The sequence below is a fragment of the Gavia stellata genome, chromosome 9 (assembly GCF_030936135.1).
Source record: "Gavia stellata isolate bGavSte3 chromosome 9, bGavSte3.hap2, whole genome shotgun sequence".
NCBI classification, from domain to species: Eukaryota; Metazoa; Chordata; class Aves; order Gaviiformes; family Gaviidae; genus Gavia; species Gavia stellata.
This window is the reverse complement of record NC_082602.1, coordinates 28,157,184-28,170,055: the sequence shown is the minus strand read 5'-3', so window position 1 is coordinate 28,170,055 and position 12,872 is coordinate 28,157,184. Positions and strand designations below refer to the sequence as shown.

At 40.6% G+C, this 12,872-nt stretch overlaps 1 protein-coding gene across 1 annotated transcript in view; it reads right to left on the bottom strand.

Moving 5' to 3' along the window:
- Positions 1-12,872, bottom strand: part of SORCS3 (sortilin related VPS10 domain containing receptor 3) — a 311,341-nt gene that overhangs the window by 67,861 nt on the left and 230,608 nt on the right. Inside the window, exons 8-9 of the mRNA XM_059821073.1 lie at positions 3,222-3,311; positions 51-230 (exon numbers count right to left, since the gene is read on the bottom strand). Of these exons, the coding sequence (XP_059677056.1) occupies positions 51-230; positions 3,222-3,311 (270 nt within the window). The remainder of the gene's footprint in view (positions 1-50; positions 231-3,221; positions 3,312-12,872) is intronic.

Genomic DNA, 12,872 nt, shown 5'->3' with positions numbered 1-12,872 from the left:
TGAACTAGCAAGCAGTTGCTGTTCTTTGTAGGGTGACCTTTACTACATACCTCATAAAGGTCAATGATGATATTCCCCTCCAGTCCTCGACTGCTTTTCACGTTTTCTAAGGCCAGGGTGAAGTACACCCCTCGGGTGTCAGAGATATACAGGTTGTACGTATCATTCTGGTTCCACTCTTGAACAGCTGCAAACACCTGATTCTCATCTGTGCTGATTATATGCATGTCCTGTTAAAAGAAGACAAAAGGCCTATTACTGAGTATCTCTGTATTTCTTTGCCCTTTGGGACATGTAGTAATTACCATGACTTATGATAGAATGGAGATAGAGCATGAATTATAGGTATGTTAAACAATTTTCTGTTAGAGCAAGCCAATAAATTACCACCATTGTGACTTTTCTGCATTTCATTTTTTTAATGATCACCAGCTGGGCAAAGGATTTTTGCTTTCTTCATTTTGGGTAGCTTCAAGGAATTTCATCCAGTTTCATTTTTTATTTATAAATTTGAAAGTCAGTTTTATCACTCATGGAAGATTCACAGCCTTGGAGCCTGGAGTCCTGATACTCACTAAGCATGGTGTAGCACCAGGCTAAAAGAAGTGACAATTTCCATCCACATGCTGAACTAACGGGCTTGTGCTTCCAACTGGTAAAGAACCAGTTTCAAAAAAACCTGGGAGTTTACATTTATTTGAAGCTGAGGCATAGGGATCAGTTTGAGCTAATGCTGGTAGTGATTTTTAATAATATACTTTCCTATTGAGAGTTTGTCCGAGATCTATTATCTGACTATATACAGGCTATCGAACAATCCACCCACTAACCTTTGTTGAATTCCTGCTGATGACCAAGATATGAAGGTCCAGCAAGGGTCTCCCCATTTAGTTTTAATATCAAAGAGATTTGACAGTGCATTTTCTCAGTATTCTTTTAAAGCAGGTTCATGGAAATTATTTCCAGGGTGGTGATGAGTATTGAAGAACTTCATCTTTGCCACCATTGTTGAACAAACTAACACTGGTTCAGCTAGAAGCAAAATCACTGTGGTTATGTGGGACTTCATTTATCCATTTGTATCTATCTAAAACTTCCCCAGGGTGCCAAGGAGCCTTGATTAATTTCTTGCACTGCTTCTGCATCAAGAAACCATAATTCTGGAAGTCTCTCAAAGGACAGAGTGATCTGATTTTTGGGAAGAGTATCTAGGGGAAGATCAGCTCAATATTCCCCTCCTGCCTAAGAGGCAACTTAATCTTCCGTGTGAGGTATCTAGATGAAAAGTTGGGGCTATTTCTAATAGACCTAACATAGCCTATCAGCATGGGATGGGGAGAAAAAACATTTGAGGGCCTAATTCTGTCCCAATGAGTGCAATCAGTGGGAGATTTGCCATTTCCCTCAATGAAGGAAGACTAAATCAGGAAGTTTGTTCTTGTCCAACAGCTCTAATTCCTTAAAGATTAAGTACATACCGAACCTATTCCAGCAGTGTGAAAATAAAGCAAAACACCCAATTACTTCAATCTGTTTTGACCAGTTGCAGTGGAAATACTGTATTACCCTATTGCCAACCTCATATATGTACCACTCCAGCAGAGTTCATTAATCTACAGTTGACAGGATAGTTATTACTGTACAGAAAATATGTTCTAGTGACTAAGGCCAGCATAAACAAGCCTCCTTTACATGGCTAGAAGACTTTGCTATGACACCTAGCTTAAAAGTACTTTTGATTTTTAAATGACAAAAGTATCCCTGATTTTATACTATGCACCAATTCCAAACCAGGGCCACCAACAAATCTGTTTTATAATAGGCCAGCAACCTGTGACAGCATCAATCAATAAAGCAGGAGAATCATGGGGCAGTCATTCTCTCTACCCACTTGTCTTTTTAATGAGGGGCAGCTTTCAAGGCCAATTCATAAGATGGGAGCATAAATAATGTTTTTCTCCTGAAAAATGGCAGCAGGGTTTCCAAAAGTTGGTGTGTGGTCAGACATTCTGAATCCCACACCACCACCATGGAATGACAAACAAAAGAAACTGTATCTGTGCTATGCAGGTGTCAATATACTGTGGACTGTGATCAACCCAAATGGGAAGAAGTTGAGGTGCACCATTGGTAGTCTGAGATGCAAATTTCTCACAATTATGAAGTTTTCAGCTACAAGTTAAAGCAAGTATGTTGTATCTGCTAGACTAGATATCCCATAGGCAATCAGAAGGGTAGATCCAGCCCACAGGGCAAATCTAGCCAACTATCTTACAATTATCCCACCAAAATTTTCACTTGTGGAAGGAAACAGAAGGCCATTAATATTGATTATCAGCCTCCTATGACAGTAGCCTCAACAGCCATTCTGAGGCTCCAAAGAGCAGCAGTGGTCCCAGCTGCCCATTAGGCTACCCAGAAACTTGTATCCAGCCAAGACACTGGGAAGGTTGCTCCCTTCTGTTCTACACAATCCCAAGAAATGAGAACACTATGGAACTTGAGTATAATACCAGGGACAAATTCTCCTTGCTGAGGCTTGCACCATTCGATCTGGTAGAAAGCTAAGGCCTAAGAAAGTAAATCCAGGCACAGTTGTATGAGAAGTACTAACTTCCCTTCCTCCCAGCTTTGCCAGTCAGTGATAATCTTAGGCCATTTCAGTCATATCCTAAGCAGCAGCACACAATCGTTCTGCGTATCCAAAGCATCAATAAGGCACAACTTTTAGGGAGCCAACTACACCTCCATGACTTCTTGGCAATGTCCAGCCATAGGATGGGGACAGTGGAGCTGCTATACCCTGTGCTTCTTTCATTGTATGGAGACTGCAGTAATGCTCAGCATCCTAACCATTCTCCAGGACACTCAGTGTCACGGCCAGGCTTACAGAGAAATCATTAATAGAGAACAGAGTAGGGCTGGGGAAAGGTGTTCATAGAAGATTGGTCAAGGAGAAGTTGGTTTGAGCTCTATTTTCTCAGGTACCTGTTCTTTCCCATTTGCTCTTTCCAGAGGAAAAAAGAAACTGTTCTTCTTGAAACGCTTACTAATCAAAGGCAGGGAGAAGTAAAGATCCCAAATCCATATTTAAGAAAGATTGTTCAAGTAGCACAACAAATGGAGCTCCCCAGGGAGAATCCCCACCAAGGTGCTTCACCACTGGCTAGGCTGTGCTATTCAAGATACTACACGTCTGTGTTCATAAATGGTGCACTCACCTTAGGAAGAGAGTATTTGGGCAATTTAATCTGTGCGAAAGTCTCCCGTCTGTATGACACATAGTAGTTTGCTCTTCCACCAGCTGTCACCTGTGGAAACACCAAAGAGTGTGATGACCCTTCCAAGACACCCTGTGCTGACACCTCTAAGAGGGTCTGACAACCTTTATTTCAGATATCTTTTCTATGACCTGCACAGCTGTCCTTAAAAGCATCTGTATAACTCCAAAGAAATCCCAGACTTGAGAGGGCTGGAGCAGTACTTAAGCTGTGCTATTGAACTTCCTATTTTGTCTCTCTTTCTTCAAATCCAGCATGATTTTAACATCTCAGCAAAAAGGAAAAAGTGGGTATAAAGTTTAAGGTCTTGAGTGGAAGAAAGAAGATGATCTGGTTTCATCACATGGTTCAGCTCAACTGCCTTGGGCAAGTCATTTAAAGTCTCTGTGCTTCTGTTCCTCTCCTGTAAGGAGATAATACCTCTTTTCTCTGCTGCTTCTCAGCCTTGTCTGTTTGCACCATAAGCCCCTTGGGGCCAAGGTTCTCTTCCAACAACCTTTTACAGTGACTAACAGGAGAGATCCACACTAGCACTGTTTAATGCAAACAGTAAGTGCAATGAATGCTCTCATGGAAAGCTGGAGTTAAGCTCTTAGATGCTCTTTGTCACTGTAAAACTGGTTTCTCTGAAATCATACTTTCTCTGAACAAGGATGCGGGGGGGAACTGATAGACATGCAAATTTGCAGTTTTATAGACTAAATGGGCTGTAAAGGCTACAAATAAATGCCATGCATCAGTGAGATCTAGCCCTGACAGTTGGTAAAATATGGGATTTTAAACCCATCACTAGTCATTTACTCTTGCTGAGGGTGTTCTTTCTGGCACCATTTCAGGCCTGGCTACAACAAGGTTTACATAGGTGAATTTCCTATATTCTGCTGGTTTGACAGACTTGCAGGTTTTAAGATAAAACAATACACAAAAGCACTTCTCTGTTATATGGACTGTCATTTGCTGGCTTCTTAAGTTTCCAATAAAGCTAACAGAAAGGTCCCAGATTCTCCCATAGATATACTCCCTTTTATCTGACAGTGATATTTCAGAATGAGCTTACATGGAATATTGCTATAGCATCAATTATATTCTCAGTAATGATATCACCTGTAGATAGCAGCTTTCTTCCCTAGAGAAGCTGTCATTCAAAGGACATGATATTACTGGTCATGAAATTTGATATCTAATCAACTCAAGATAAGGCTTTTCTATTGACAGTTTGAAGAACTGGAAAGAAAGAAAGGTTTAGAAATAGGACAGGCTTCTACACTAAGACTTCCCCTTTTGATTGTTTGCCATTTTTACCTGTAATGTTATCACAGCTGCATTTCTCACTCCCAAAAGACCACCCACCATTATACCACAGACCGCATAAAACCGCAGAAAAATGACCCATATCACAGCAAACAAACTGTATACAGACAACATGTAGCTAAAGTCAAGGCAAAACACAGACATGAAAATCTAAAGTTTTTTGCTTACAGTCTCAAAACAAGCCAGTGGCAGAGAAAGGGAGAGAACAGGAGTCACTTGACTCATTTCATGTAAAGTGCACTGTGGATTGGCACAGTAACATTTTGGGGTCCTGCTCTCCAGCTGTGAGGATGATGAAAGGGCTGTGAGTGTTATTTCTGAAGGATATCTTTCCCATCTAAGACTACCACGTGAAAATCAAGTTTTCATAGGAGAGAACAGAGTATGCAGATGATTCATGCTCAGTCCAACTCAAAGGCAAAAATTCATGTTTGTGGTAATTGTATCTCTCTACGAGTTATACTATCATTGCCCAACACTTCAAGGTCATACTACCTAAATAGCACAGGGAATATTTAAATATCGCCTCTTCTCTTGGTGGTATTTCTGACCTCCAGTGAAAGACCCAAATTCTCAAATGCTAGAACTCTGCCACATGAATTAAGTTTACCCCACTCATGATTTCAGCACCAGACCATTATTTGTAGCAGAGTCCAGATAGGACTAAATGTGTTCGGTGACTACTTGGTAAGCGCCCTGGGTTCAACATCCACCTCTTCTGATGGGCTGAGATGTGGTCATCGACTGGTCTTTAAGATGCAGACATGAATATTTACGTACATTCTAAATGCTGTAATGACTAATTAACATTGGGAACAGTGCAACAATCTTCAAGTTAATCACATGAAAATGGAGTGGCAGAAATATCAAGGGGTGATTAAATTCCCCCCTCTGTGCCAAGACAGGATCTACTCCAAGTCTGCCACACTCAAAAGATTTTACACAGTTTTTTGGTTTTATGCCACTGCAAACTGGTACCTGGAGGTTTTTTTTTTATTTGGATTTTTTGTTTGTTTGCTTGTTGGTCTGTTTTTTAAGGCAGAAAGGTAGGATTCAAACACTGTTCAAGTTCACTATGTATTAGCTAAACTGCCTTTCAGTCCTCTACCTGGACTAGGTCACCTTGACAAAGGTTTAGAAATAGAAATCTTTGTGGTCTGTGGTCTTTCTGAGCCAGGTACTATGAAGCCACCCACAATTCCGTTGGCAGGAATCGTGTGAAGCTTTTCCCAGCCAGAACCTTATCTTTGCATGATTTACATGGACGGTTATAACAGTTCCAAAAAATGATCAAGCCTTCAATAAAGTTTTGGCAAGCATTGTGGTAGAGAATGAATTTTGGAAGGCCCAACTTAATTTATTTTGATGAACTTTTCCTTTTCCTATGAGCAAACTCTCCAACACCGTAAATCCCAGAGATTATGATAGTGTTTTGCCCTCTAATGCCTCCTTTTAGTTCACATTTGATGAATGTCACCCAATTATTTGCTGTGAGCTCATCTGTCATGCTCAGTACAGAATTAGCTGGGTTTGTCTTTTTCTTCCTCCTCTGCTAATGACTGGCTCGTTAATCTGTTTTTCTGAATTTCTGTTTTATGTGTTTAATTGGGCTTCTGGCCAGTGGAAATTATTCCTTTGGACAAATGTGTTTGCCATTAAACACATCTGTCTTTCCTAACCTGTGTTCTTTCTTCCTCCCTCCATTCATGATCTACTACTTTTCTTTAATATTTCCACATTTTGTTACAAGACAGAAGTCTGGTCTCACATCAGTTGACACTTAAGAAGAGAAACATGAGAAGTTTCTCTTTAAAAGCCCTGAAAGTTTCAGTATGCTGGGTCATCCCCCCTCCTGACAATGAGACAGGGCGCATCAAACACAGAAGACAACAAATATTTCACAAGGATGCAGGGAATGATAGAAAATCTGCCATGGAACCCATTCATCTCAATAATTTCTGTGACATGCCTAGAAACACACAAAGCCATTTCTTGTGTTAATGATTTAATGTGATTCTTTAAGGACAGTTTCTGTTTTTCTTTTTTTCTTTCTTCCTTTTTTTTAATTTACATAGATGTTCTGCTTAACCAAAAAAACACATGTGTAAAAGAGTGGAAAGCAAGCAAAATGAGTTATGAAGTCCCAGAATATAAAGACACCCTAGATGATGTCAGGAGCTGCAGACCAGTGTACCAGGCTTCCTTCTCATCTTGCTGGCTAGCCGACGCTGGGACCTGTAATTTCTCATGTAAGGCAGGTATTGTTGTAAGAAACATGGAACTACTAAATCTCTGAAATGACCCCGGGCTAAGCAAGACCCCACCTGCCTCATGCTGCTCAAAGAACTCACAGAAAGCCTAAAGGAACATGCACTGATGCTGACAATGAAACACCATATATTAAAGGCACAGTCTTGCTAGAGAAAGTGACAGTGTGCAGGTAGCAGACCCTTCCTAAGCTAATGGCTAAAAGAGAACGGAGGGTTCTTTTCTACATAGTTTATCAGCCTGGGTGGTTTATAACGATAACTATTGCTTGTCGTGCACAGCTTTTGGAACAGGTCACCTACTTTTTACACTGTTGATAATGTTCAAAGCAAAAGAGAACTGGTAGTAATACAGATCAACCCACAATGACCAGACATGTTTAGACATTTGTGATTCCTGTAATTTACCTCCTACTTCAAGCATACTAAGTGGAGACTCAGTCCTTTACAGAACTGAATTTTAAACTTCCTTGTTGATTGCAAGTCTTTCGATGTTATTTCCAATGAACCACCCACTTTCTTCCTGGGGTGATTTCCTTTGCTTGTAGAGTTCCCTCCTTCCCAGTAACATAAAATCAGCTGATAGAAGTCAAAAGTTGAGAAACACTGTATCACTATTGTAACGACATCCCGCATCTGTGTTCTCCACCTCCACAGGGTGCCCTGGCATCCCTCCTCGCTGCTTTAACCTTAGTTACTCTTTCTCCTTCTTGTGGGCATAAAATGTCCTAAATGAAATTGTGGATGAAAGCATGGAGGAGTGATGACAAGTTAAGCGGGCAGGCTGCTCCACTCACGTCTTTAGCGAGGGATTTGTGTTGTTCAGAGCCAGCTACTCTCAAGGCCTTGCACATGTTTGCCAGTTTGAGGATTGAAAAGTTGTGCCTCCTCTCCCCAGTCACAGGAGATTCAGAAGATGAGGAAGAACACATCTGCATGAGCCTAGTGGAATGTTCTTCCTTCCTGATTATCCACCATGGCCAGGACAAACCATCTTCCAGATACTTCTGTGTATTGAGGTTCTCCACTGCCCAAGCATAAATCACATCATGACAGGTACCATCTAGTCTGAATTATCTCCCTGTGGATTTCATTAATATCATACCTTCTGCACAGTCATTAAAGCAATATGCAATTACCTGAGTGTGAGGAGATGTGTCTCTATGCTGCAGAGACATACGGATTAGCGTTTCTGTGCGCAAAGCACCCTCAAGCTGCCTGGTAAATTCAGCAGGCTTTGAAAACATGCCACTTTTTAGAGTGTCAGACCCGTCAGTGAAAATTTGCTAAGACAAAGGACCATTTATTATACTGGGCCAGTCCCTGTTCAATTCCCTCTCCCCTCAGAGCTATGATGGCACAGCTATAGGACAGAGCATTCTTGAGTGAAAATATTGGGTTTGTTTAAAAAGCAACTCCTGCAGAAAATGTGCACTGTTACACCAAAACACGAGACACGTTACAGCTGCAAATGCATATTACCCATACAGAAACCAACTTAAGAGAGGAGCATAATTGTACACATTAAATCTGCTTTTGAAGGATTTCAGAGGAAACATACGAGTCTGCCAAGGTAATCCTTTACATCTTCAGCTGCAGACGCTGCTGATAAATCAGACAACATGAGGGGAGGGGGGAGAGTGATAAAAGAAAGTACAGCACAAAAAGCTCTAGAAACAAAATAAATATAAATAAATAAAGGAAAATGTTAATCATTTTATATCAGCAGATATTTAGGTTCAAGTTCCAAATCTGATATTTGGCACAGCAAAGATGAAATAGTGCTAGAAATGGATGAAAAGCACCCAGCAGTGAATAGGAAAGTAGCTGCCTACTTACTGCCTATCTTGCTTTAAGAAGAGCTTTTAACTAGCACCTGGGATACACTTTCTTTCATCTGTATGGATTAATTTCCCCCACTGGAGTGCTGTCCAGCATTTTAAGTAGGGGCAAGAGAATATCAGCTGTATCAGGCATTATTCACGAGTAAAACAGGTGTAATCATGTTCATCATTTAAACGTCTTCATCCTATTAGTTTCATAATAAGCTTTTAATGATTTCTTCAATAAAAGACTCAAAGACCAAACCCTACAAGTTGGAGAGTGCTCCATTGTCCCGCCAAGCTGTTTTCTCTAGCATTGATCGCAAAGATAAAAATCAATCGTAGCTAAGCAGGCTGAAGTTAAAAATAAATTGCATGGATTGATTTCTGTAAGACCTTTGGCTCCCAGTTAAAAAATAGATGAAAGCAATGTATATTTGAACATGGTGTATTTAGCTTCTATGAAAATAAAGAGAAGGCTCTAGACCAGGAAATCAAAGTTTAATTTCTCCCCTCCTATCTTGTTTCACTGCTGAGAAGTTTCACATTAAGAAAAAAAAAAAAACACAACACACACAACTTTTTCCTTTCTTTATTCCTGGGGAAATTTACTACTTATTTATTAAATTGACAGCTTGAGAGCTGAGGTCAGGAATCCATATGAATTGGCATAATCTCAGCTGTGGCTGCTGGTTGAAGACTACTCACCTGATAACTGACTTCGATTCAGCAAATATGCTCATTTAGCCTAGCCTTAAATACCCAATAAACTTGAAACATACACTCATGTCCTACTAAACATAAGCATTTCCAAGTTTTCCTAAGCAACCACAGTTACAACCAGTAATACTAATAAACTATTTCTCTGAGTTAAGCTTAGACATATTTAGCTTATAGAATTAGGAACTTTTTTTTCCCCCTCTATAAAACCTCAAAGAGAAATGTCCCCCCACACCAGTTCTAAGGCTATGAATAACAAATATTTTTCTTTTTACTGAGCCTGAAAAAAAGAAGTTCTTATAAACACATCCACTTTGATATAAAATAAAACCAGAATTTTATTTAGATAAAAAAAAAGACATTTTCTACAAAAGCCATTTTCCATCAAACAACTCCACCTGAAATTTTTGGACACATTCTGATGAGACTCCAGGCACCCAAAAAAGGCAGTATTATCTATAGGTTCTACAAGAGGCTATCAGTGATTATCGGTGAATACTGACATCTACGTATGTTTTAAGGAGACTTTCTGATGCAAAAGACGACCGAATTGGTTCAACAGCTTTTAGCATAAGTGTTTGCTCCTTTGAGCCAGAGGAATTATTCAGATGTGTATTGTAAGCGTCCCACTTAGCTGCACCACAAAAATTCTGGGTTTGCTCGTTCTCGCTCATGCTAGTGAGCAGGCTGGCTGAGACGCTGCCCTGCTGTGCAACTCTCTGAATTAAGCAAAAGTCTTCTAATTGCAAAATTACTTCAGAGGGTGAAAGAGAGCCAGACACATGATCGGTATCAAAGAAGAGCATTTTGACTTAAACTTTTCACTTTCTACATGGAATTCCTGCCATATATAAGAACTGCAGCTGCTCCCACACTGTTGTATGTGCAAGTTGTGAGTAATCACCATCCCCTACTCCTAAATGGCAATGTCACAGACCCCATCTGATTTGGGAGGATTATAAACCACAGCCAAGACTCTCTCTCTCTCTATTCCCAGCTCTCCTCATATTCCTTCCTTCCTTCATCACATCAACCTTGAAAAAAAAGGACGACGAGAGCAGCTTAGCTTTCTGGACATGGGACTATCATATATTCCAGCACAACCTGACCTGAAGGAATCTGCAGTCAAGGGAGAGCTATGCAGTTCCCAGGAGACTGAATCACAAATGAAATGGCATAGAAAGCTGCCAAGAAAGCTTCCCAAGAGGAGAAATGGCAGGAGGGGCCAGGTGAGAGACAAGATCCTCTTATGAATTTCAGCCTGCAGTTAAACACCTTGATAACTTATGCCATGGGAGTGGAAAAGGGAAAGGGCACCCATGTTCCCACTCTTTACAAGGCCTTGGAAAGTGATAATGTACTGCCTCTCAGCATGCCTCTCTGGTTAATGGCGCAAAGAACTTCCCATTTAAAGTGGAAATGGAGCAGGGTCTGAAGCAAACAACCAGCCCTTTTCAATCAGAGCTTGCAGGTGTCATTCCTTGTCCTTATGAGGCGAAACCGCCAACCAAAGGCAGATCTGAGAGTGTTCATCTCCAAGGCACTTGTTTTGCCTGCTAGAGAAAACAGGCATCATCCTCAAATTCAAACCAAGTATCAGCTTCTAAATCCAGAGGCGTCTTCCATGCCCAGTAGCTTTGTCGCTGCCATGGAAAGTGCTGAAATGCCAAGCTATACATTTCAGATCAACCTCAGCTGCACTCTATTGGGATAGCAGAGTCTGCACCACCCCAGAGAAAAATAAAGACATAAAAAAAAAAAAAAAAATATAGGTATTGATCGCTCATCCACATATGTCTGCACTAACTTACAGCCAGTTCAAATCAAAAAGGCCAAAGGCACCCTGAGGGTCTCCAAGCACTGACAGAAACAGAATCTTAAGGGAGGAATGGGGACAGTGTTAACTGGATGCTGAACTAGACTGGTATGACCACTGGGAGGAAAGCCACACACTGAAGGGTTTACACAAGGAAAACACAACAAGATTAATAGGGGGAGGAAACATATTTTATGAGACCTACATCTGTAGCTGAGTTAAAAAAATAAAAGGAAAATTTTCGGAGACCAAATCCTTCCTCAAGTCCCTTAGGATCTCTTGAGTACGCCCAAAAGCTTATCTGTCCCTTTTCTAACTCTATCAATTCCAGTCTCATAAAAAATACTACCTCTCCCTGTAAACTTTGTCTCACTTACATCCTTAGGCCACCAGCGCTATAACAGCAGTTCTGCCAGCAGTCTTCATGCCACACATTCTGAAGAGTTTCATTATTATTATTGTCCCTCTCCTGATACCTAGGGTTCTGTGTGAAAACACTGTCCTTACATGGGTCTACACCAGCGCATTGGGAATGTCATCAGTCCCTGTTAGCAGCCAGGCTCCTCCAACACAGGACTCCAGCCACCCAGCAGAACCACTGAGCTATTTCACCTGAGATAGCTCGCACATAACCTTTGGGTAGCTGGGAACAACTGCTTTAACTTAGCAATAATTAGCTGCCTGTAGCAGCTGTAGGTCTGTCCACAAGAATGTTGCTTTCTGCAGAAACCACTGTCCCAGAGCACAGCTGATTTCCAGTGAACGCACTGCTGTATTCATACCCCCTTATGAGTTCTCAGACCACCACAAATAAGCAACACTGTACTGAGACTTTTTTGGTCCAGACTCTCCTCACTCCATGCAATAAGTGATGCCTTTTCCTCATGCTTTCTTGCATTTTTAGCGGAGTGTTTTCATCTGTTGTCAAGGAAACATACACAGATCATTCCTGCTCTTCTCTTTAGTCTTTAAAGAGCTAAGTAGCACTGATGTTATTTGTTTACTTACAGGAAAACAACAAGTTTTTCTCCAAACAATGCTTTCTCACTCAAAACAGAATTCCCTGAAAAATAATCCCTATTTTCATTAAAGAATATTGCACTTTAGACTCTTTTCAGGAACCTGAGCAATTCCATTAGAAACCCTGATACAAGACTTGCTTGAAAAATATTTTCCCCAGAATTCCCCCCGTGATTCATTTTTACCATAGAAATTCTCCAAAATATCAATAGACTAGATTCATACATAAACCAAAAACCATTCCTGACCCCTGGGTCTTATAATGTAAGCTCTGCACATGAGAACACCGCAACAGTTCAGGTAATTGTCAGGAAGTCAAATTTTATAGGCAGTTGCAGGTTATCTCTGCACCTAGGTTTACAAAGTGATAATATCTCAGTAGTGAGTACTCAAAGGCACCAATAAGGAAAGGTGTGGTACAGCTACAGAGAATGGCACATTACAGCTGTGGAGAAAGTATGGGCTCCACTACTGCACAGCTATATAATAGAACACAACTGACATTGACCTTAATGGCAAAGTTGCTCATCAAATTAGCTCCTTTTTGGTAGAGTAAATAAATTCAGACATATTCCAAGGTTTTCTTACAAATAAATGAACTGCTCTGCAAGCTGTATGAATTTTAAGTATTAAC